Here is a 21114-nt window from a genome sequence, read left to right as displayed (position 1 = left end):
GAAAACCATGTACCAACAGCTCACGTTACATACAGACATCTTTCTTTTTGACAATGTTCACCACCGTCCACCGGTCACTGTTGCTAAATCCCTTTAAACTCTGCTGAGCCAATTGCATGGCTCTGATGGGGAAAACTCCCATTTTGCTCTGGAGGCGGAGAGAGGGAGACTGTGAGGTCTGTGTGTGCAGAAACAAACACTGTCTGGACTGGAATAATTATGTAAAGCCTATTTCATGGTCCGACTGTGTCGATCGCCAAAAAGAACACGTGAGTGAGCGAGCCGTGTAGAATATGTATAGGTTATTTTCGGCAAGCGACTCCCTGGCACGATTGGATTGGAATATGAATTTATGTGATGTCTCATGAATAATGTCAACATCATACGTCCCCGCCTTGCTTCCAGGACAAAACGCATCGCAAACCAATGCGATCGCACTAACATTTAACCCCGGGTTGCCGCCCCCTTTCGTCCCATGCCTTTCGTGTTTCGTCCCTTCTGTCTCTATTTGATTGACTGCAACAGATGCTAATATTGCAATAGCTGGCCTTTGTGAACTTGGGACAATATCTAAGGGTGAGTAGGCAATTTTGTATAATATGTATGCGTTATTTTTCAATAACGATTGTGTGATTTCTGTGGTTCCCTCGGAGGGTACAGCAGGAGAACGCCGTGTTATTTGTGCATTTCCGCAACGGGAGTGCATAGCTGCCTCCTGTCACGTTCACACATCTGCTCCGATTACATACTGGTGCCTCTGTGTTGTGGCTGCAGTCAATGATCTTCACAATTCACATGCAACATTAACAGGAGTATACGGTGTATCCCATCTTATTAAGCGACATATTATCCACATTAATACTGCATGGTTTGTACTGATCAGCTATTCGCCGTTGACATTTCCTCGGATCTTTAGATGATGGGGGGGCAGCCAGGCGTACAAAGCTTGGCTTTCATAGCCAGGTGTAATGTATGGCACCCAGAAATGGGCACAAAATACAAAAAAGTATTTGAAATACAGAGGCTATTGAAATACAAATAGAAAAGACTATGTGACATACCAGGATACTGTCACCAGGATTGTATCTTGCATGGTGACAGTATCCTGTCACCAGGATTGTATCTTGCATGGTCACAGTATCCTGTTAAGTATTAGACCAAGGCAAGTACTGAACAAGTATTTTTTTTTTGTGCCCATCTTTGATGGCACATCAAAAGAGGTCCTCTGTCTGGTTTTTACCAGACTCTTCTTACCTCAGAAAACGTAAACGAGTAAATAGCCTATGCTGTTTGGCCACAATGACGTTGTGTGCAGTGCATTGTGCATGTAGAGGATAGCTGCTATACACAATACCTGCCTGACTTCAAAGCAAGTACACCTCACTGCAAGTAAACATAAACCATCCCTGTTCCAGTAGTGAGTGATTGATAAGAGTGAATCAACCAGCACCACTATTATTAAATCCATAAATCACCTCTCTGCATCCAAATTACAGGCCAGTTAACAACCATGAGCTGAGCTGCACTGTGCCTGTCATAACAGAGCCTGTGCTGTGAAGGAATGGCATTGTTATTCAATATGGGAAACAGTGGGAATCAGTTATACTGCACTCACTAATGACACCAACTTAACACCGACATTGCTTGTTGTGATGATGTCACACTGTTGCAATTCAGCCTGGCAAACAGAAGGAGAGATAATGAGAGAATCGTGACAAAACAGGGAAGAGTTTTCCTCCTTTTAATCCTAATCATGTCTCAACCTCACAAAGAGAGAGCATTTTGTTGGGACATGTTGAGAAATGCCAAACTGTCTGAATTGCTAAATCAAGTTGATGCAACTCGTCTTCCTGTTCTGTGGTCTCTCCCATCGTCCTGTCACACTCACACCATCCTGCCCTCGACTTTGTCAGAGTTTGCAAGTATTCTATTCAATAGTCTCACTTATCAGTTCGAGTAGCATCCCATTGCTGCCCAAAATGTGTCCAAATGGCAGAACAATGTAAAGACTGATAAGGAAACTTGTCAAGAGTGATAAGAACTTGTCATACTGTATGTTTTTCCCATAGACTGTAAAAGGTTTTTCATTACGATTACTCTCTCTCTCTCTCTCTCTCTCTCTCTCTCTCTCTCTCTCTCTCTCTCTCTCTCTCTCACACACACAAGTAGTCTATTTTGAATTAATAGTCATTAGTTGGAAGTGGCACCAAATTGTGTGTGTTACTGGCATTTGTGTGCATGTGTTAGCAGTGGACTGAGCATAGATCATGTGTGTAGCCTCATGGGACAGTTGCCAGGAAAAGGCTTTGGCAGAGTGTCCGCCTCAAATTCCACTAAGTGCAGTAACCCCACATACGTGCGCTCTCACACACACACGCACGCACGCACGCACGCACGCACGCACGCACGCACGCACGCACGCACGCACGCACGCACGCACGCACGCACGCACGCACACACGCACACACACACACACACACACACACACACACACACACACACACACACAGTACTATATGTTTTACACAATGTACTTTCTTATTACCATCATTTACAATCAGGTGTCTGGTCTGCTTCGTGTGAGTCCTACTGAAGGATATAATATTAACCATACATTACATTTCTTGTTTCTATATCCAAATCTAAAATTACTCATCATTTCTGGTGGAAGATCTTGCACCTTTTGTTTTTTCCAATGAAGGAGAAGGATGAATCTAACAAAAAAAACACCCAAATATGAGTCTGGATTATATATATACAGTATCATAACCTACATTCTTTTACTGGTTAATAATTGTTTACACTATAGTTTCTGGAACTGCAAGTGTGAGTCATGTGGGGAGTGTCATTATGGCATTTAGCTAGAATCCATAACAATGTCTGACTGTGAAAGCAAAAAAATGAGCTCAGATTCCTAGATTGTCCGCGTAGCCCCTGGTAAAGATGGGAGGGCTCAAAGTCAAAGTGACCATCACATTATGTAACAAAACGTCCTGTGTCCAACTTGTCCCGTGGTCACGACTAGGATCATAGAGAGGTATTAATGAACAACAGCCAGGAAATAAAAGCAGAAGTTTCATTTTTCATGTACAGTATATTCTGGTAGCCTAGTAAAGTTCATATTCGTATGTTGTTTTTATTGATTGTTTTGCTGGGAAATTTAGTACAATCAAGAATGGAAATATTCTCACACATGTATGCTCTGTGTTTGGCAGCACCAAAATGCCGCTGTCTCGCAGCCTGTCCATCACCTCCTTGTCAGGGATGGAGGAATGGGACGAGGAGTTTGACCTGGAGGATGCTGTTCTCTTTGAAGTCGCCTGGGAGGTCGCCAACAAAGGCAAGACAGTGGATGTGCATGTGTGGAACTGTGGATGGGTGCATTAAAGGGGAAAACCACCCATTTTCAATATTGAACTATGTCATTATTTTCCCTCAGAGGAGTTGTGTGGAAATAAAAAAAAAAGTTTCCCCCCTTCTGTGTTGCCTAGAACTGGAGTATAGATTTGGGGGTTTGTATTGTAAATCACACCGTGATGACATCACACCGGTGATGTCAAACCTCTCATTTCAAGGACCTCCCATAACCAGTGTTGAATTCACCCTTTGTCAAGTCCCGCCGTTGTCCCGCTCCTCTTCACACCCATTGGTTGCTGTGTCTTGGTGGGACATTCGGTGGGACACTCCATCCACTACCATTGTAATTCAGTTGTTTCGTATTGTTATTCTGTGTATTCAATTCTCATTTCAAACTTGGTTTCAGTGAAATGGAGCTGCTCAGTGGCAGTATAGCTAACAAAGGGTTAATTGGTCTGGTCACGCGGGTAGTCGTCGTCCCGTATCTTTCCTGACCAGTCATGCCTCTCACGCACAGGGACATACAGGCCAAACAACCCCCAAGTTCACACCTCAACAACGCTTTAGTGTCACAACTGGTTTTTTAACAAAGAAACAAGGCTGTATGCATATCAATAGACCTATTGATCCACCTGTTTCCGCGGGAGTTTACTGGAGATTATTTGGACCACACTTCCGGTTTAACAGCAGACATACAAGTTCACGTTGCGTCGCAGATGCAGCCCGTTGTGAACTTGTAAATCACACTCGGCTGCGGCGCCAGAAGCTCGGTACAACGTCTGTGCAATGCACTATGGGGTGTTGGAAACCCGTGGATAGTAGGTGTTAAGCGACGTGACGTCATGAAAATCGCATACCCCCAAACATTAAATCAGCAATGCAACACTGCCCATAACATTCTCAGGGTTGCAGACCTGTAAGGGTCCATGAGTGTCCTTCAAGAGAACCCCACTTTGAGAACCATTGTTTTAGTGTGTGTACTATACATATCAGCAAGCATGTACACTAGCACACATTGTATGCCGCTTGGTGCCTTGTGTGTAAACAAATAATTGCAGATATACAAGCTGATAGCGCTTCATTTCGTGCCACGCTGTGAACCTTTTTTTTATATCTTTGAAAAATCTTGAAAGTGTGGGAACTACCGATTTCGAAGGCATTTTGTGGAATCGCCCACCGGTAAATGGGTAAAGGAGATGATGTCCTTAAGGTATCTTGGTTGTGTTTGTGTTTGCATGTATACTTCGTGTGTACAGTTGGCGGGATCTACACTGTTATCCAGACCAAAGCTCGTTTGACATCAGAGGAATGGGGGGAGAACTACTTCCTGGTAGGCCCCTACGTGGAGAGCAACGTGCGCACCCAGGTGGAGCTGATTGAGCCCACCAACCCGGCCCTGAAGAGAACCATCGACAAGATGAACTCCAGTGGGTGTAAGGTACTACTACCATACCAATACAGCATCAGTTCATCTTCTGTCTAGAAGCCAGAGTGCAGCAACTACGTTTTTGGACACATCGACTTATTTGTGTATCCCAAAGCTCAAGAACAGATATAAAATCAGTGTAATATTACTTATGCTGCAACATGAGGTGTTGTGAGCTTGTAGATCAGGTATATTCTTATATTATTAACGCGCCCCCCCCCCCCCCCCCCACACACACACACACACACATTTAAATTCAGTGAATAATAATAATAAACATTATCTGTATAGCACCTTTCATGACATGAAATTCAGCTTTACAGCTTTTCAGAGCTTTACACAGAAAAAGTACAAATGATTAACAATAAAGCGGAAAGCAAAAGTAAAACATAAAACAACATTAAAAAGACGTTAAACTCACCAACATTGCAGCTGTACGAAAAGCTTGAATTATCCTCTTCTATCTGCGTGCATAAAAATCCATCATAGACAATACATATTATGAGCTACTTTCGGTCAAGAATTAATATATATTTTTTACTTAACATAAGTGTTGAACTTTGGAAGTGCTCGTTTTCAACAACACAACATCCCACTGCCTCCTGCATTATGTGACATTTAGAAACATGTGTTGCACAGGACCGCTGAGTGATTTACGACGAGCGCTTCCAAACTCGAACACCCATTAAAAAAACATATTAAAAGTTGGCAGGGAGCTCTGCCAGACTAAAATGGTCTCTTTCATATACGGCATGGGTCTTCAACACGGGGTCTGGGACCCCTAGGGGTCCTCAGAATTACTACAGGGGTCCAACAAATCTTTGTGTCATAGGGACTTTATTTTAACATTTTTACATTAACCATTTGAACCCTCGTATACCTATTCTGGGGGGAACATTAGCCAAAAATAACACATCTACAAGCTGTGAGCACCTATTTTCAGTTTTTTCCAGATGACGTACCTACCCCTTCTGGGCTGGTTCTGAATATAACGGTAAAAGTAAACATGGTTATGGAAGGTTGTGTGTTACCCTTCATAGTCGAGAAGGGCCATCGGTCTGTCTCCTGACCACGGCTGTGATCTGTGTGGCATTTCCCCTCAAAGGTTAGAGGTTGGTTGTACCAGTATCACAGACCCACACACCAGAAATAGATGCATGCGTTTGTCTGCCGAATAACCTTTCCACGCTTTATGATATATGTGATTGCCATGTGACCATGGGAGCACCCCACGTGCCATGTGACTATGGGAGCACCCTAGGATTATGGGTCAAGGCTATGCAGGGTGCCGGTGTTCTTGTAGCAGTAGTGGAACTATAGTAGTTCCAACATTCCGCCCCAGAATATGGCTGTTGGGGTTCAATTGGTTGACAAAAGTGTCAATTTAAGAGTTTTAAGCATAATTTGATTATTGCAATAATATTGTAAATTGCTGTTGAAATGACATTTTCTTAAAAACACAGTACACAGTACAACAACCCCAATTGTATAAGTTATATTGTATTAACATACTCTACTGTGAACAGATAAGACAAAATAACATTTCATTCACCCAAAAAGTTGATTTGTCTGGTGGCCTTTTGTTTTAATTCCAAAGGCCGCCCATTTAAGCCGCTTCATCTTGTGGTGAATAGCGGAAAACAGATCCAAAGTTCAAAACTCGTTACAATTCGACAAATTGTGAACATGTAGATCTGCTATTTTTGAGCGGTGCCATCGTCGATGGAAGACTTTCGACCTAATGACATGACCAGAATGTTGGACGCCGGCATCTTTTTAAAGTGGTTAAACGCAAGTGCACCCATTTACTACTCTCTCCCATTATCTGTTCCTCAGGTGTATTTTGGCCGTTGGCTTATTGAGGGCAGTCCCTACGTGGTGCTGATCGACGTGGCCTTCACGGCCTGGTCTCTGGACAAGTGGAAGTTGGAGCTGTGGGAGAACACTGGCATCGGTGTGCCGTGGTTCGACCGCGAGGCCAACGACTGTGTGCTGTTTGGATTCCTGACAGCCTGGCTGCTCGGAGAGGTCAGCAGATGCTTCTTAGGCCTGTCTCAATTAACACAAACTTGCCCAATTGTGTAAATCATCATTATCATTTCGTTTTTGTCGGGTGGAAACCATGTATGTCCAAAACCGTTTGTTTTGTATTTGTCATTTTAAAAATGATTTAAAATAGTGAAAATAGCCGATCTACAAACACACAACACCTCACATCACGTTGTGTGCTTGTAGATCTGCTATTTCCACTAGTTTTGTGCGACAGTGAAGCAGGGCTTCATCAAATTTGAAACTTGGACGACAGTGACGATTTCCAAGTTTTCTTTTTCTTTATTCTTTGTGTAAAGTTATTACATTCTGTTAGTTATTTCCCATATCTGCTCTGTGCAACTTTTATTTATGAAGCCTAAAAGGAAATGTAATCTTTATCATAATGTTCGACAATCCACAAATCCGCTCCATTCCCGTTGAAATGCATTGGCCGGAATCCGCTTATCAGCTGGCAACCATACTTTGGTGTGACCGTGCCCTAACAGAGTATTTCTATATTGCGGTATTGATATACTTTTAATTAAGTAAAAGATTTGAGTACTTTTTCCGGTAACAAGTCTGTTGGCCCTCTCGGACGGTCGCCCTAATTATTTACGCCAGTCTTATGCTCACCACGCTGACCGTTCGGTGGGGCTGTACTGTACTTGTACAAAAGTACAATTTTGAGGTATCTTTACTTTACTTGAGTACTGTATTTCCAATTTGCAATACTTTTACTTCTACTCCACTAAATCTCGGATCCAAATATTGTACTTTTACTCCACTAGAATTATTTAAAATGTTTTAATGTTACGCTTTAACATTACGCCGGATAGACGCCCTGGGTGAATTGCTTGACATGCTCTCTCTGCTGTGTTCCAGTTTGCGGCGCAGTCTGAGGAGCCTCCCCACATTCTGGCACATTTCCATGAGTGGCTGTCGGGCTTGGGCCTGATGCTGTGTCGCTCCAGGAAGCTGCCCGTGGCCACCATCTTCACAACACACGCCACCTTGCTGGGCCGCTACCTGTGTGCTGGCAATGTGGACTTCTACAACAACCTGGACGAGGTGGGTGGGGAACTGGGGAGACGGTAATGTCCACTCAGATGGCCTAAAGCAGGGGTCTTCAATGTTTTCAGGCCAAGGACCCCTTAGTTGAGAGAGAGATGAAGCAGGGACCTCCACAACCTGTTCATAGATTCCATATAGTTTCATTTTTTGACAGCACAATCATCAGTGTATTTTGGATTAATGTCAATTTGTGTTTTCAGATATTTAACCACTTGAACCTTCAATACCTAATAAACTTGACCTTTCACTCTGTACTTAGTCTGCTCTTTTCCCCCTCTACTCCAAAGCTATTTGCCAAAAATAGCCGATCTGCAAGCTCACAACGCCTCGCAGCGCGAGGCGTTGTGAGCTTGTAGATCTGCTATTTTTGGCTAAAGTTCTCTGAATATGGACGCTAGGGTTCAAGTGGTTAATATAGGAGAAAAAAAGTTTCGATCACACAAAGATTTGGAGGACCCCCTGTAGTAACTCTGAGGGCCCCCTAGGGGTCCCGGACCCCCTGTTGAAGACCCCTGAGCTAAAGGACAACTCTGCACTAAATAACATCTAGGCTCATTTTCCTACTTATATTGATCCCAAATGACTGTCCATGGGGTCTATGAGGCAGACATGCCCCTGTTGACCAGTTTCCCTTGCAGAACCCAGCAGCCCTCATAGCCCGCATAGATTGCTACTATTTGTTGCGGTCAAATTTTGAATGTGTTACTAATTGTCATTACAAACACATCCATGACATGGTTGTCCCACACAAGCCGCCACAGTCTTATAAATCATGTTTTGGGGTGAGCATTCGGCACAACTGCCAATCAAAGTGACTATACTGGCCAATCACAGCACATTGTCCAACCGGGCTATTAGACTGCAACCACGACTACAGATCCCATAGTCTGTGAGGACAAAAACAGTAATAAACAGCTTACATTTGGGAAAAGTTAAATTAAGTTGCCTGATACATTTAGAAACACATGGCAGATATAAAAGGAAAGAATTAGATACAGCCACAAAATACTAACAGTGCGTTTACACATGCTGCTAATGTTTATCAGTTTCTACAAAGCAGGTGAAATTGTCACAAGATCTCTGTGCAGAGCACTAACATACTAGTGTACATAACGGGGGACAGCCAGAGAGAGTGTGGGGACAAAAAAATCTGGTCTTGCCTGTGTTGACAAAAGCTCTCCACCAGGACATTGTGTTCACCTGTGTCTGTCTAGCTGACAACGACAGTGTCATCTGAGAACTTCTGTAGGTGACCCGTTTCAGAGTTGAAGCGGAAGTTGGAGATGTAGATGGGGTGCGTTTCAAATTTCAACATTTAAATTGTGGAATGGCACTTCGACAAAAGCCAGCTTGAGAAGATTAACAACCAAATGACACCTATTGGTCCCTTAAAGACTAAGGGGTCTATTTTCGTTCATGCCCCTTATCCCTAAACGTCTTTTTTAAATATTTCAAATAGCTGATCTACAAGCTCACAACGTGTCTATGTAGATCGGCTATTTGAAGTATTTAGAAATGTTTGTAAAAATAGTCAAAATAGTTGAAAACGGGCAAAGAAGTTTAGGGATGAGGGTTAAGGCATGGACAAAAAAAATAGCTTAAGGGTCCTATCTTCTAGTCAGATTGGTGGGTACAAACCCCCTGACGCAAGGGGTTTCAAGTGGTCAAAGCCTACGGTACTTTATACGTTTAGTAGCAGATCTACAAACTCACAAGGCGTGATGATTCATTGAGAGCTTTATAGATCTTTTTCAATTGCAAAACAAAAAGAATCTGTCTGCGAAAGCCTCTGAACATCTAGATCAGAGCTGAAAATCTACTTTAAAGTGGTCTCCATACTGTTCAGAGGAATACGCCAAGAGAAGCTTGGCCAAAGCGCAGCGCCCGATGGGTAGGGTTGGCCAGTGAAGTCTGGGTATTATGTTTGTGACACCGTCCATCCGATGTGACAAAGTTGATTGTGTTAAATATGTTGCTCTGACCCCCAGTTCAACGTGGACAAGGAAGCAGGTGACAGACAGATCTACCACCGCTACTGTATAGAGCGAGCAGCCGCGCGCTGCGCTCACGTCTTCACCACTGTGTCGCAGATCACAGCCATCGAGGCAGAACACCTGCTAAAGAGGAAACCAGGTGTGTGTGTGTGTGTGTGTGTGTCGCTTCTATTGGAATGAACCTGTAACCAATAACCATGTGACACCCACAGAGGTCATTGCTAAACATGAAACTATTGATTTTTAAACGCCTGTCATTTCCTATTCGCCTTCATCTTGGGGTTCAATTTGAATGGAACCACATGTAGATGTTGAGTGTAAAGGTTTAGTTTTCCAGCATTCTGCACCCAAGGTCAATGTCATTGTTAACGTAAATAGAAAAAGTAATCGTTCTATAAGTATATTGCGTTCATTTGGGCTTTGATTTGAATTAAAACTCATAGAGTTCATTGAGTTCGCGTTTCAGCATTCCGCTCCCAAGGTTAAGGTCAAAGGTCAAGGTCATTGTCACAAAAAGGAAAAGTAGAATAATCTTTTAGCACATGTATGAGCTTGTAGATCTACTATTATTGAAAAAATCGTGAACATTTGTGCAAATCTATGAATATATATTTTCTAAAGCAAACATTTGTAACTTAAATCTTTTGTCCCTGGAAAAAAAAAGTATTACATTTATTGAAAAGAAGAAGAAAAAAAAAGGACAAGGTCATTGTCATTTTCACCATAGTTGTCTGGAGCACTTGTATTTATAGTAGTCTGTGCTGTGGCACTCAAGACCTTTAGTCTGCTTGAATGACAGGACCAGCTAGTGGGACTCCTCTCAGGCACGTGCACACATAGACATCAAAGGGGGCTTGAGCCCCTGCCCTTTTACTCCTCTGTATAAAGTGCCCTCTCTCTGATAAGCATGCATGCAGTTTTCACTGTATTGTGAAGGAAATGCAAATGCCCCCTTTAGTAAGGGGAACATAAGAAAATCTGCGAAGTAAATCGTTACCAAGAAATTTCTTCACCAATGTGTTTCTAAAGGTGTGTAATAATATGTACTAAAAGGTTGAAATTCAACTCCCGGGGGAAACCTCATAAAAAAATGATTTGTGTTTGTGTCCCATTAACTTTACTATACAGGAAAAAAATACAAAAAATAGATCTGCTTTAAGTATCATGTGAGGGGTCAAACTTCATGATGCTGAATCCATTGCAAACATTTGTTTTGCACGAAAAACATTCCATGGGTGACAAATGGCCCCCACAAAACGGTGAAAAGTGATGATTCATCACTAAACCATTGTTTTGTGGGTCCGATTTTAGCCCACGGAATGTTTTTTGTGCAAAACAAATGTTTGCAATGGATTCAGCATCATGAAAAACCCCTAGTTTGACCCCTCACATGTTACTTAAAGCAGGTTTATGTTTTGTATTTTTTTCCTGTATAGTAAAGTTAATGGGACACAAACACAAATCATTTTTTATGAGGTTTCCCCCGGGGGTTGAATTTCAACCTTTTAGTACATATTATTACACACCTTTAGAAACACATTGGTGAAGAAATTTCTTGGTAACGATTTACTTCGCAGATTGGCCAAATATCTTATAAAATCCCCTTACTACTTTCAGTGCCATACCTGAAGGCAGCATTCAAGAGAATTGCCTTGTCCAAACTCTCCTGAACTTGAATGCAGCATCTTATGTTGAAAGAATTGCCCTCTCTGTGTACTGTGTAGAAATCCATGCAGTTACGCCACATCTCCAGTATTGACTTGATTATGCTTATTTTAGTGTTGTATCAAGTACCGAAAATAGCCAACCTCCAAGCTCACAACGTTATGAGCTTGGAGGTCTGCTATTTTCAATATTTCCACCAAAAGTTCAGCCCCTGCCTCTAACATTCTCTGTACGTCCATCACTCCTCTTCATTGCTGAAGTAGACCAGTGGTCATAGACTATACTAGTGGTTATGAAACTTTAGAGTTTAAGGCCCCCCAATTTGGTGTGCATGATTAGGCCGTGGACCCCCATAGTGTCGATTCCGTCGACTAAAACTATGACGAAAAATGTTGGTCAACTACCTTTGTTCACTAACGAAAACTCAATAAAATGTAAAAAAACAAACCTATGATTACTAATAATAAGACTAAATATATTGACAATTTTGTCAACAAATAAAAACTAGACTAAAATGAGATGCAAGTGCAGAAGAAACCCAGTAGAACTAAGAGACAAGTAATTTTATGTTGCGCTCGGGTGTTACGCTCTGAAAATAACAGATCTACAAGCTCACAATGCGTTGCACTGCGGCGCGTTGAGAGCTTGTAGATCTGCTATTTTCAGCATGCAACTATTAGCGCAAAAGGCTCGCCAAAATACGTTTTTGTCGACAAAATCAACTGTTGATTTAGATATTTAGTCCACTAAAACTAGAAGATTTCAAATGGCTAAAATATGGCAAAAACTACATGTCAAAGTCAACACTGGACCCCCATAACTGAACTGTAAAGGTCTAAAGAATTTTGTTCCTAACTACCAGCAATTTAGCTGGGGACCCCTTGGAACCCCCTCGAGGAGACCTGGGGGTCCCTGGACCCCTAGTTTTGAGAACCTCTCTAACAGAGACCAGTAGCTACCAACAGGTAAATAATCTAACACTTGATGTGCTTTTCCTTCTCAACACACAGACATTATCACTCCAAACGGGTTGAACGTGAAGAAGTTCTCAGCAATGCACGAGTTCCAGAACCTCCACGCCCAAAGCAAGAACCGCATCCAGGAGTTTGTCAGGGGACACTTCTATGGGTCTGTCTGACTCTCTCTCACACACACACACACATACATGCACATGCACACGCACTCACACACACTCACACACACTCACACTCTCTCTCTCACTCTCTCTCCTAATATTACAAGCAATCCAGACATTCCTACCACTCATAGCACATTCAAAGAATGTTGATGACATAAGGTCTGCAACTAACAATTCTGCTTGTTCGATTAATCTATGAAGTTAATTTAGACAAATGTAAAATTACGTACAAAACAATGGTAAATGCTTAAGTTGTCATTATATACATTATGAACAGGTTAGGTTACGTGATTTATGTTATTTTCTGGTCATGAAAGTTTTTTGTCATTTTTATGTTGTATTTTGATATCCACAGACTTTGTGGACAAAATTAATGTTTATGGTCCATTTTTGTGGCTAAATTACGTATAAATGTTTCCTTTTCCAACAGACACTTAGACTTTAACCTGGACAAGTGTGTGTTCCTGTTCATTGCTGGAAGATATGAATTCTCTAATAAAGGAGCCGACCTCTTCCTGGAGTCTTTAGCCAGACTCAACTATCTGCTGAGAGTAAGTGTGCCTGCGTGCGTGCGTGCGTGCGTGTTTGAGCCTTTGCGTTGAACTGTAACGCTGATACCCGCCTTCATGTCACAGGTCAACCACAGTGATGTGACAGTCATTGCGTTCTTCATCATGCCAGCCAGGACAAACAACTTCAACGTTGAGACCTTGAAAGGCCAGGCAGTCAGGAAGCAGCTATGGTACGACAACCCTGAGACAGTAAATACTGTAGGAGGGCTGGGCAATTAACCCAAGATACATCGAAACAGATATTTAGAACCAATAAGCGACTTAATCTTGCTCATGTAAGTTAATCGAATAATCAAGAAGCAGGTTTTACTCTTCTTAATTTTTATACATTCTCATTTATCAACTCATTTGACACAATTTCTTTTTACACGTTTTATATAATCGACTAAACTGATTAGTCTGATTGATTAACCACTTAACCCTGTATACTTCATTGTACAATGGTGGCGTACAGAAGTAGTCACAATAGCCAACCTACAAGCTCACAATGTGTCGCATCGATTTGCTATTTTCACTCATACAAATATTGCCCAGCCCTATACTGTAGGCAAATATATGAGATCTAGTTTGTATTTTTGTGATGTTTCTCTGTGTTGTTATTGGATTGTTTTGTTTTTCTTTGACAGGGATACAGCTCAGACTGTAAAGGAACGCTTTGGAAAGAAACTTTACGAGTCTCTGCTAGTGTAAGTAGACTGCAGGCTACTTTCTAAAGACATTTACAATAAAACATTTATTAAATAATGGAACTAAAACAAATAGAGAGGAGAACACCCAGCAATTTTTAAAAAGGGTCAACCTAACTAATATAACATTTCTGGACGTTGGTGTTCTAGATGCAAAATTGTGAAGCACTTGGGTTCTCTGGGGGGAACATTCACCCAATATAGCGGATCTACAAGCTTGTAGATCTGCTGTTTTTCCGTGAAGAGATTTGATGTAAAAAAAGCTCAACAAATGAATATCCATTTTAACAAGCGGTATTATGTGGTACTAGTTGCTCTGTGATTTTGGTGTGTTGAACTCGAACCAGACCGGGAGCCACTGACTGTCTCCATCACAAATCCGCATTAGCTATCATAAATAGAAAACCACTTAAACTGAACGTGTTTCTAACCATGCTCATGGGGCCCTTAAACCTCTCGGCTACCGGCGCCCCCATTCTAAATATTTGTGAGTACAAATATATTTGTGTTTTTTTATCTGATGAAGGCTATCATTTTGCTGTTCTAATTTTGTGCGTTTTTCCCCCCTTCTTAGCGGGCAGCTACCAGACGTGTCAAAGATACTGGACAAGGAGGATTTCACCATAATGAAGCGAGCCATCTTTGCGACCCAGAGGCAGTGTCAGCCTCCCATTTGTACCCATAACATGCTGGAGGACAGCTCCGATCCCATCCTTAACTGCATCCGTCGCATCGGCCTTTTCAACAGCGCTGCGGACCGAGTTAAGGTACAATACAAATGTTTACCTGCATATAAACCGGTCAAAAACATTGCTAACCAGGACGACCCCATACTTGAGTGGTTGGGGCGTTAGGGAGTGGCATGGGCTTTAAATCATTAAGACCTGAAAAATACCTTAAAAGTCTGCTAAATCCTAATGGTTTTCTGAAAAACTTGTGTTTCTTTATCTGTGGTGCTCAAAGTTTTTAATGTCAAGGACGCCTAGAATTATATGTATTTGACCGCGGACGCCCATCTAAAAATATTTTCTTTCCAGGGACCCCCAGAAGCAAAGATTTAAGTTAAAGATGTTCGATTTAAAATAATATATATTCAAAGATTTGCACCGATTTTCATGTGTTCTCTTTTATTATATATATAACAGATCTACAAGCTCATAGCGTGGCAGACAGTAGCAACATCGACAAAAGTTATAGACAGACGGTACATTCGATACAGAGACATAATAGAATAGAACCTGTACCAACCACTCACTAGAGAAAAACGTTCTGTATTAGACATTAGACCTCCTGTGTTTGCTCTAGAGGCGGTAGAATTATGATGACTCATTCAGTTGTCAGGTTCTCTTTTATTTTCAGCCAACAGTGAAACTAATAAAGGAAATGTAGTGCATGTGAATATCACTACAGAATCAAATGTGTTTAAAGATGTTTAAAATAATTGTTTGTATAATGTGATATAAACAGTATCACTACATAATCAAATGTGTTTAAAGATGTTTGAAATAATTGTTTGTATAATGTGATATAAACACAGTTGTTCTGCTATTCAATGCTTGTGTTTTCATCCATTAGATTATCTTCCACCCAGAGTTCCTGTCATCCACCTCTCCTCTTCTTCCAATGGACTATGAGGAGTTTGTAAGAGGCTGCCATCTCGGCGTCTTCCCTTCTTACTATGAGCCCTGGGGATACACTCCAGGTACAGTATGAGTCATACTCTGGTTGTATAATTCATAGACTGGAAAAAATAAATGGACAGAGCCACACCATTGGTTTCTACAGACCGTAAATGAAGCCTATTTTTCCAGTGCAAAACCGCCATCTTTTTATATCCGCTCCAGAAATGGTACCCAGTGAATGCTATTGGCTGGAGGGCGGGTCTTCCTCTCTGTATAGCCAATACAAAGCCTAGAAACATACATTAAACGTGACCATGACTCACCAAACATCATCATGATGATTTAAAAAAGACTTTAAACTAGCGACTGAAAACAAAGTGTTAATGGAAAAAATATATAAAAAAAATAATAATAATAAATTGTAAAGTTCCCCAAATCCTCATAGATTCCCATTGAGCTGAAGGTTTTATGGCACCGAACAGCGACATCTGCTGGGCCATGAATTGGAACAGCAGTTTCAAGGAGAACCTGAAAGAAGCTTCATTTCCAGTGAAGGGAACTTGGTATAAATAAGCTAAAGTTATTTGTGCTCTGGAAAAGTTTTACACAGTGTTTCACAAGAATATATATCAAGGCAATAACAATGTGGATGGTGATGGGCCACTTAAAAAAGAAGAAAAATAGTCATTGTTATCACGGACAAAATCACTGATACGTTGCCAGTGCAAAGAGGCCAAGATGGTGGTGATGTGAGAAGCCTGGCAGCAGTGTTCTGGGCCTGTTAGATGGTCCATGGACGGTGTTGCATTGATGATTCAATGTATGGGGGGGTCGCTTATCGAGAGACGTCACGCGCACATCGCTTTTTTTCTGCGTTAAGTTGCAGGAAATTGTTAGCCATCCATTCCTAGATGGAGATTCAGCAAACAACACTCAGTGTGTTTATGTTTGGTGTGTCTGTTGATGGAGTCCATTGAAACACTGACGACAGGCCTGTCTGTGTTTCCCCCTCAGCTGAGTGCACAGTCATGGGAATCCCATCAATCTCCACTAACCTGTCTGGTTTTGGCTGCTTCATGGAGGAGCACATAGCAGACCCTTCAGCATACGGTTTGTTCCTTTTATGTTCTGTACTGTAGTGGTTCTCAAACAGCGGACCAGAACACATTTCTTTTCATATTCGGTATGCGAGTGGTTCCCAAACGTTGTAGCTGAAGACCCAAAAGAGAAATCTGAGTCGCAAACTAGCGAAAAGAGCAGACCAATAAGCTCACAACAAGGTTATGACCTTGTAGATCTACAGTTACACTACTTCTTAAACATTGTTTTTTTAAGAGATGGAATTTCTTTGATTTTATTTATATTTATTAATGAAATGACTTACAAAATACTTTTGAACATTTCGTATTCATGGAAAATCAAATAACGATTAAGAACAAAGTGTCACTCGAGAAGACCCATCAAAATTGTTGTTTGGGAAACAGTGCTGTATGCCAAATAAGTCTATGGGAATCATTTTAATTCCCTCCTCTCGGATGCCATTTTCACACTGCAGGAATTTACATACTGGATCGACGGTACCGGGGGGTGGATGAATCTTGCAACCAGCTCACTTCCTTCCTGTTCCAGTTCGTCAAGCAGAGTCGACGCCAGCGGATCATCCAGAGGAACCGCACAGAGCGCCTGAGCGACCTCCTGGACTGGAGATACCTAGGCAGGGTGCGGGAGCAAGCTCAGCCTCATTAGGCCACTTCCAAGTGTGACATAATCAATCCACACAATTGTTTTTGAACAATCGTCAGAATCTTTTTCCATTCATCTGTGTGAAATTTTAATGAGTCTGTTGAAAATGTTAATTAATTTTCAAACATTTTCAAAAATAGTGAAAATGTGTATTGGCCATTTCCACTTTCTTAAAATCTTTTGAGATTATAAAATGTTATATAAAATATGCCTATTTTAGCCGTAGTACATAATTTATTTAGATTATCGGTACCAGTTCTTTGTTCTAATGTTCAATGCCCAAAACACAAACCAAGTTAATCACAATAATTTGATGATGATTAATAAGTAAAATGTCATGATTTTTGCTATTGCTAGTTTGACAGGACCTACGTACTGTACCTTAACCTGACTTGTGTTGTTGTTTTCTCTCCCTGTGTTGATTCACTCTAGTATTACATATGTGCCCGTCATATGGCGCTTGCTAAGGCCTTCCCTGACACCTACGTATATGAACCTCATGAACCCAGCTCGGTAAGTTGACTTTGTGCGAATGTGATTGATGTAGATTAGTGAGCACTGGTGGGGCAAGTGGGACCCAAATAATTGTACAAAGATTGTACAATTATTTGATTGTAATTATAATATAATGATAGTCTTAAATTGATGTAAAAAAAGTAATGGTATTCTCTCTTTCATTGTGATACTGATAAATAGGAGCTTAAATATTTGTTGAAATTATTATTTGAAACAAACTCGATTGATCATTAAAACTAGAAAAGTGTACTCCTCAGAGCACAGGTCTCTACCAGGCCGGCTGCCTAGCCAGGGCCTGCTGACTTTGGTCATAGCCACTTGGAATATGATCTAAAAAATCAAACTTATAGATCTTGATCACATGACCCCAGAGATCATGTTTACCAATTTGTGTGAGTTTTAGACAAAATCTGTAGGAGTAGTAGCAAAAAGTGTGATTGTGAAGGAAACACACAATTGTATTGCTGAAATGTAATCTGGCATTAAGAGGGGCTATAAATCGCTTCATGATCCAAGCAATCCAGGGGAAAAATATGCTGATTGTACAAGCGTGCAAAGTTTCCCACCAATCGGTCCAGCGGCGCTTGAAACTTTGAAAGCCAATCATAGCCAAAAACAGATGCCAGACATTAGCTGTACACAGACACGGATGGACACACAGACGGACACAGACACACACGGATGGACGGACAGGTGGCGAAAAAATGATAAACATGTTCTGAAAATGCACACTATCTGGCTTCCGTGTTAAGTGCTCAGATGGGTGGCCATTGAACACTTTGCAGATTTTCAAGTGGGCCCTGATCCAGAAAGGTTTGGGATTGGGATAATTTGGGAACCACTGATGCACATATACACACTATCCTCTCTCTTTCTCTCTAGTTATTGGTATGTTAGGACAGTGGTTCTCAACTTTTACTGTCCTCAACCCCCCAACATAAACATATTTCAGTGGGGACCCCCCCAAAATAACCATGTCATTGGGGACCCCCCAAAATTACCATATTTCAACAAGCACTTGGAATGTAGGAGTTGAGGCATAACATTTAGTTTGACCCGGTTCCACAGTTGTGAAAATAGCAGATCTACAAGCTCACAATGCCAATGCTAGGCGTGTGAGCTTGTAGTTCAGCATCCTTCTTATATTTTGACAATGTTTGACCAGTTTTTATATTATAGTTTGTTGATAACTTTTGATGCAGTAATGGTCTTTTTTTGTTTGTTTTCTTTTATCATAATTAAAAAGATCTCAGTTCCCAAAATCATGTGGGCACCTGACCCACAGGTTTCAAACCACTATGTTAACACTTATGTTGCTATGATTTTTTCTCTTCAATGTCCCACGTTGCCATGGTTACCATAGACTTCCATGTAATTGCGCAATTGTGTAAAAAGTGCACGCTCATGCCTAGATGATGCACCACGTGTGTGCACACTGTTCACAGCTTTCAAAAAAAAAATCCGCTTGGAAATCCGTTCAGGCATTCATGATTTATCAGCCATTATGTTTTCTTCAGATGTAAACAAACATGGCTGCCATGTTTGAAAGAATGGGTTGGTATGGGGGTTAAACATGCAATTTCGCGATCTGGAGGTCCAAAAAATGTAAAAAAAAAAAATCAAAAACGGCCCAAACTCGGGAAACTCTGGGTTGGCACAGCGGTAGTACCTTTTCAAACTCGGGAAACTCGGGGTTGGCACCAGATGTGTTAATAGTACTGTGGTTCTGACATCATTCTTGCCTCTGTTCCTCCAGGCTGCCGGCTTCCGCTACCCGCGGCCAGCCTCCGTGCCTCCGTCCCCGGCTCTGTCCCGCCACTCCTCGCCCCACCACAGCGAGGCCGAGGACAACGATGACGAGGACGAGCGCTACGACGAGGACCTGGAGGCGGAGAAGGACCGCCAGAACATCCGCCAGCCGTTCGCGCTGCCGGGGAAGAGCAAGCTCTACGCCGTCCCCGGGGCCAGTGAGGATGGAGAAGATGACCCCGACGAGAAGAACTGATACAGATGCATGGCAACACACACACACACACAGACACACAAAAACACCACCGCTGAACTCACTAGTGATACTTTCCTATTGCAATCCTTGCAGCCATCCTTGTTACGGACATGAAGATATTGTATTGGCTTGCTGTGAAAACCACATTACCCTCAGTCTCTTCCTGGTCTGTAATCGCCTCAGTATTTTCCAGATGTCTGTCGATTGAATATGTCGTGGAATCGTTCAGCCACACCAGCAGTTGTGCCAGTGGCTTTATTTGATGGAACAATTTAAGTGACTAGAAAAGAGCTAAATGAAAGCTCAGCAGGTGAACACGTCTTAGCTGTATTTTGTAGCATTCTGCTAACACTGAATTAACAAACTATTGGCTCTTTAACCACGGCTTCGTGCTACCTTGAAAAGAGGGCAAAAGAGGGACAATTTACGGTGTATAAATTGGGATTTAGGTCTTCTTTTTACCAGCTTAACGACATTGCACAAAACTTGAAGGAAGATTACTTAGGCCAGTGTCCTGATAGAAATGTACTGTGTAAACACTGATTTAACCATAGAGAGAGCACTAATGTAACTCATGTATCATGCTCAAACAGATGATCGTGACATACTGTTTTTAACTCAATTGCCCACAGGGTGACGGCACTTATTTTGTCTTCTCTGAAAGCTAGATGATGCAAGATGAAACACTCATTAACAAATTGCCTCAGAACATACAAGCTCTAAAGCTCATTGTTCTCTTGTTCTGAGATTAGAGGTTTTTTTGCACATCTATTTTTTTATTATAATTTTTCCGTTTCTTCGCCTTACTGTATCAGAGCCTTTGCGTGACAACTATCGGTCAGTAACCTCAACTCTCCTCACACGTCGAATCTCCAGTGGACCCAAAAAGCGACCCTTACGGGTCAATTTCTACACAGAGGATATTGCTGTGCTGGTTATATGTATGTGTGTGTGTGTGTGTGTGTATGTGCGTGCGTATGTATGTAGATGGTATTGCTGTGTTTGTATGGGTATTTATGTGTGTAAGGAACATTCTGTAAGGTGATGAAGTGCTATACCGTCCACTCTGGAGGAAAGGAAAGGAATGTTTTTACTGTAGGTGAGGGATGTAAGAGAAAAGAGACAGCCGTTGCACGTCTATCTACTTGCCTGTCTGGAGAAGAGAAAGATAATTTTACCAGTAGCAAACACACTCCCTGTATTTGTTACAATCTTGCACCAGTTGAAATATAATAAAGTCTATATACCTGTATACTATATGTGTGTTCATGAATGAAAAACAGAACAA

At 41.6% G+C, this 21114-nt stretch overlaps 1 protein-coding gene across 1 annotated transcript; it reads left to right on the top strand.

Annotated features, from left to right (window-relative positions):
- The first annotated feature begins 206 nt into the window (after positions 1–206).
- On the top strand, positions 207–21058 carry gys1 (glycogen synthase 1 (muscle)). Its single transcript, XM_080724310.1, has 16 exons — positions 207–576; positions 3216–3340; positions 4614–4795; positions 6620–6811; positions 7697–7882; positions 9874–10018; positions 12555–12672; positions 13113–13233; positions 13318–13424; positions 13881–13940; positions 14515–14707; positions 15516–15642; positions 16577–16672; positions 17118–17281; positions 17738–17818; positions 19578–21058. Exons 2-16 carry the CDS (start codon positions 3223–3225, stop codon positions 19824–19826), a joined length of 2139 nt encoding a protein of 712 aa, XP_080580436.1. The 5' UTR covers positions 207–576; positions 3216–3222; the 3' UTR covers positions 19827–21058.
- The last annotated feature ends 56 nt before the right edge of the window (positions 21059–21114 follow it).

The sequence above is a fragment of the Nannobrachium achirus genome, assembly GCF_963921795.1.
Source record: "Nannobrachium achirus genome assembly, chromosome: 4".
In the NCBI taxonomy this organism is placed as follows: Eukaryota; Metazoa; Chordata; class Actinopteri; order Myctophiformes; family Myctophidae; genus Nannobrachium; species Nannobrachium achirus.
The sequence above is the reverse complement of the archived record's forward strand: the minus strand, read 5'-3'. Positions and strand labels throughout refer to the sequence as shown.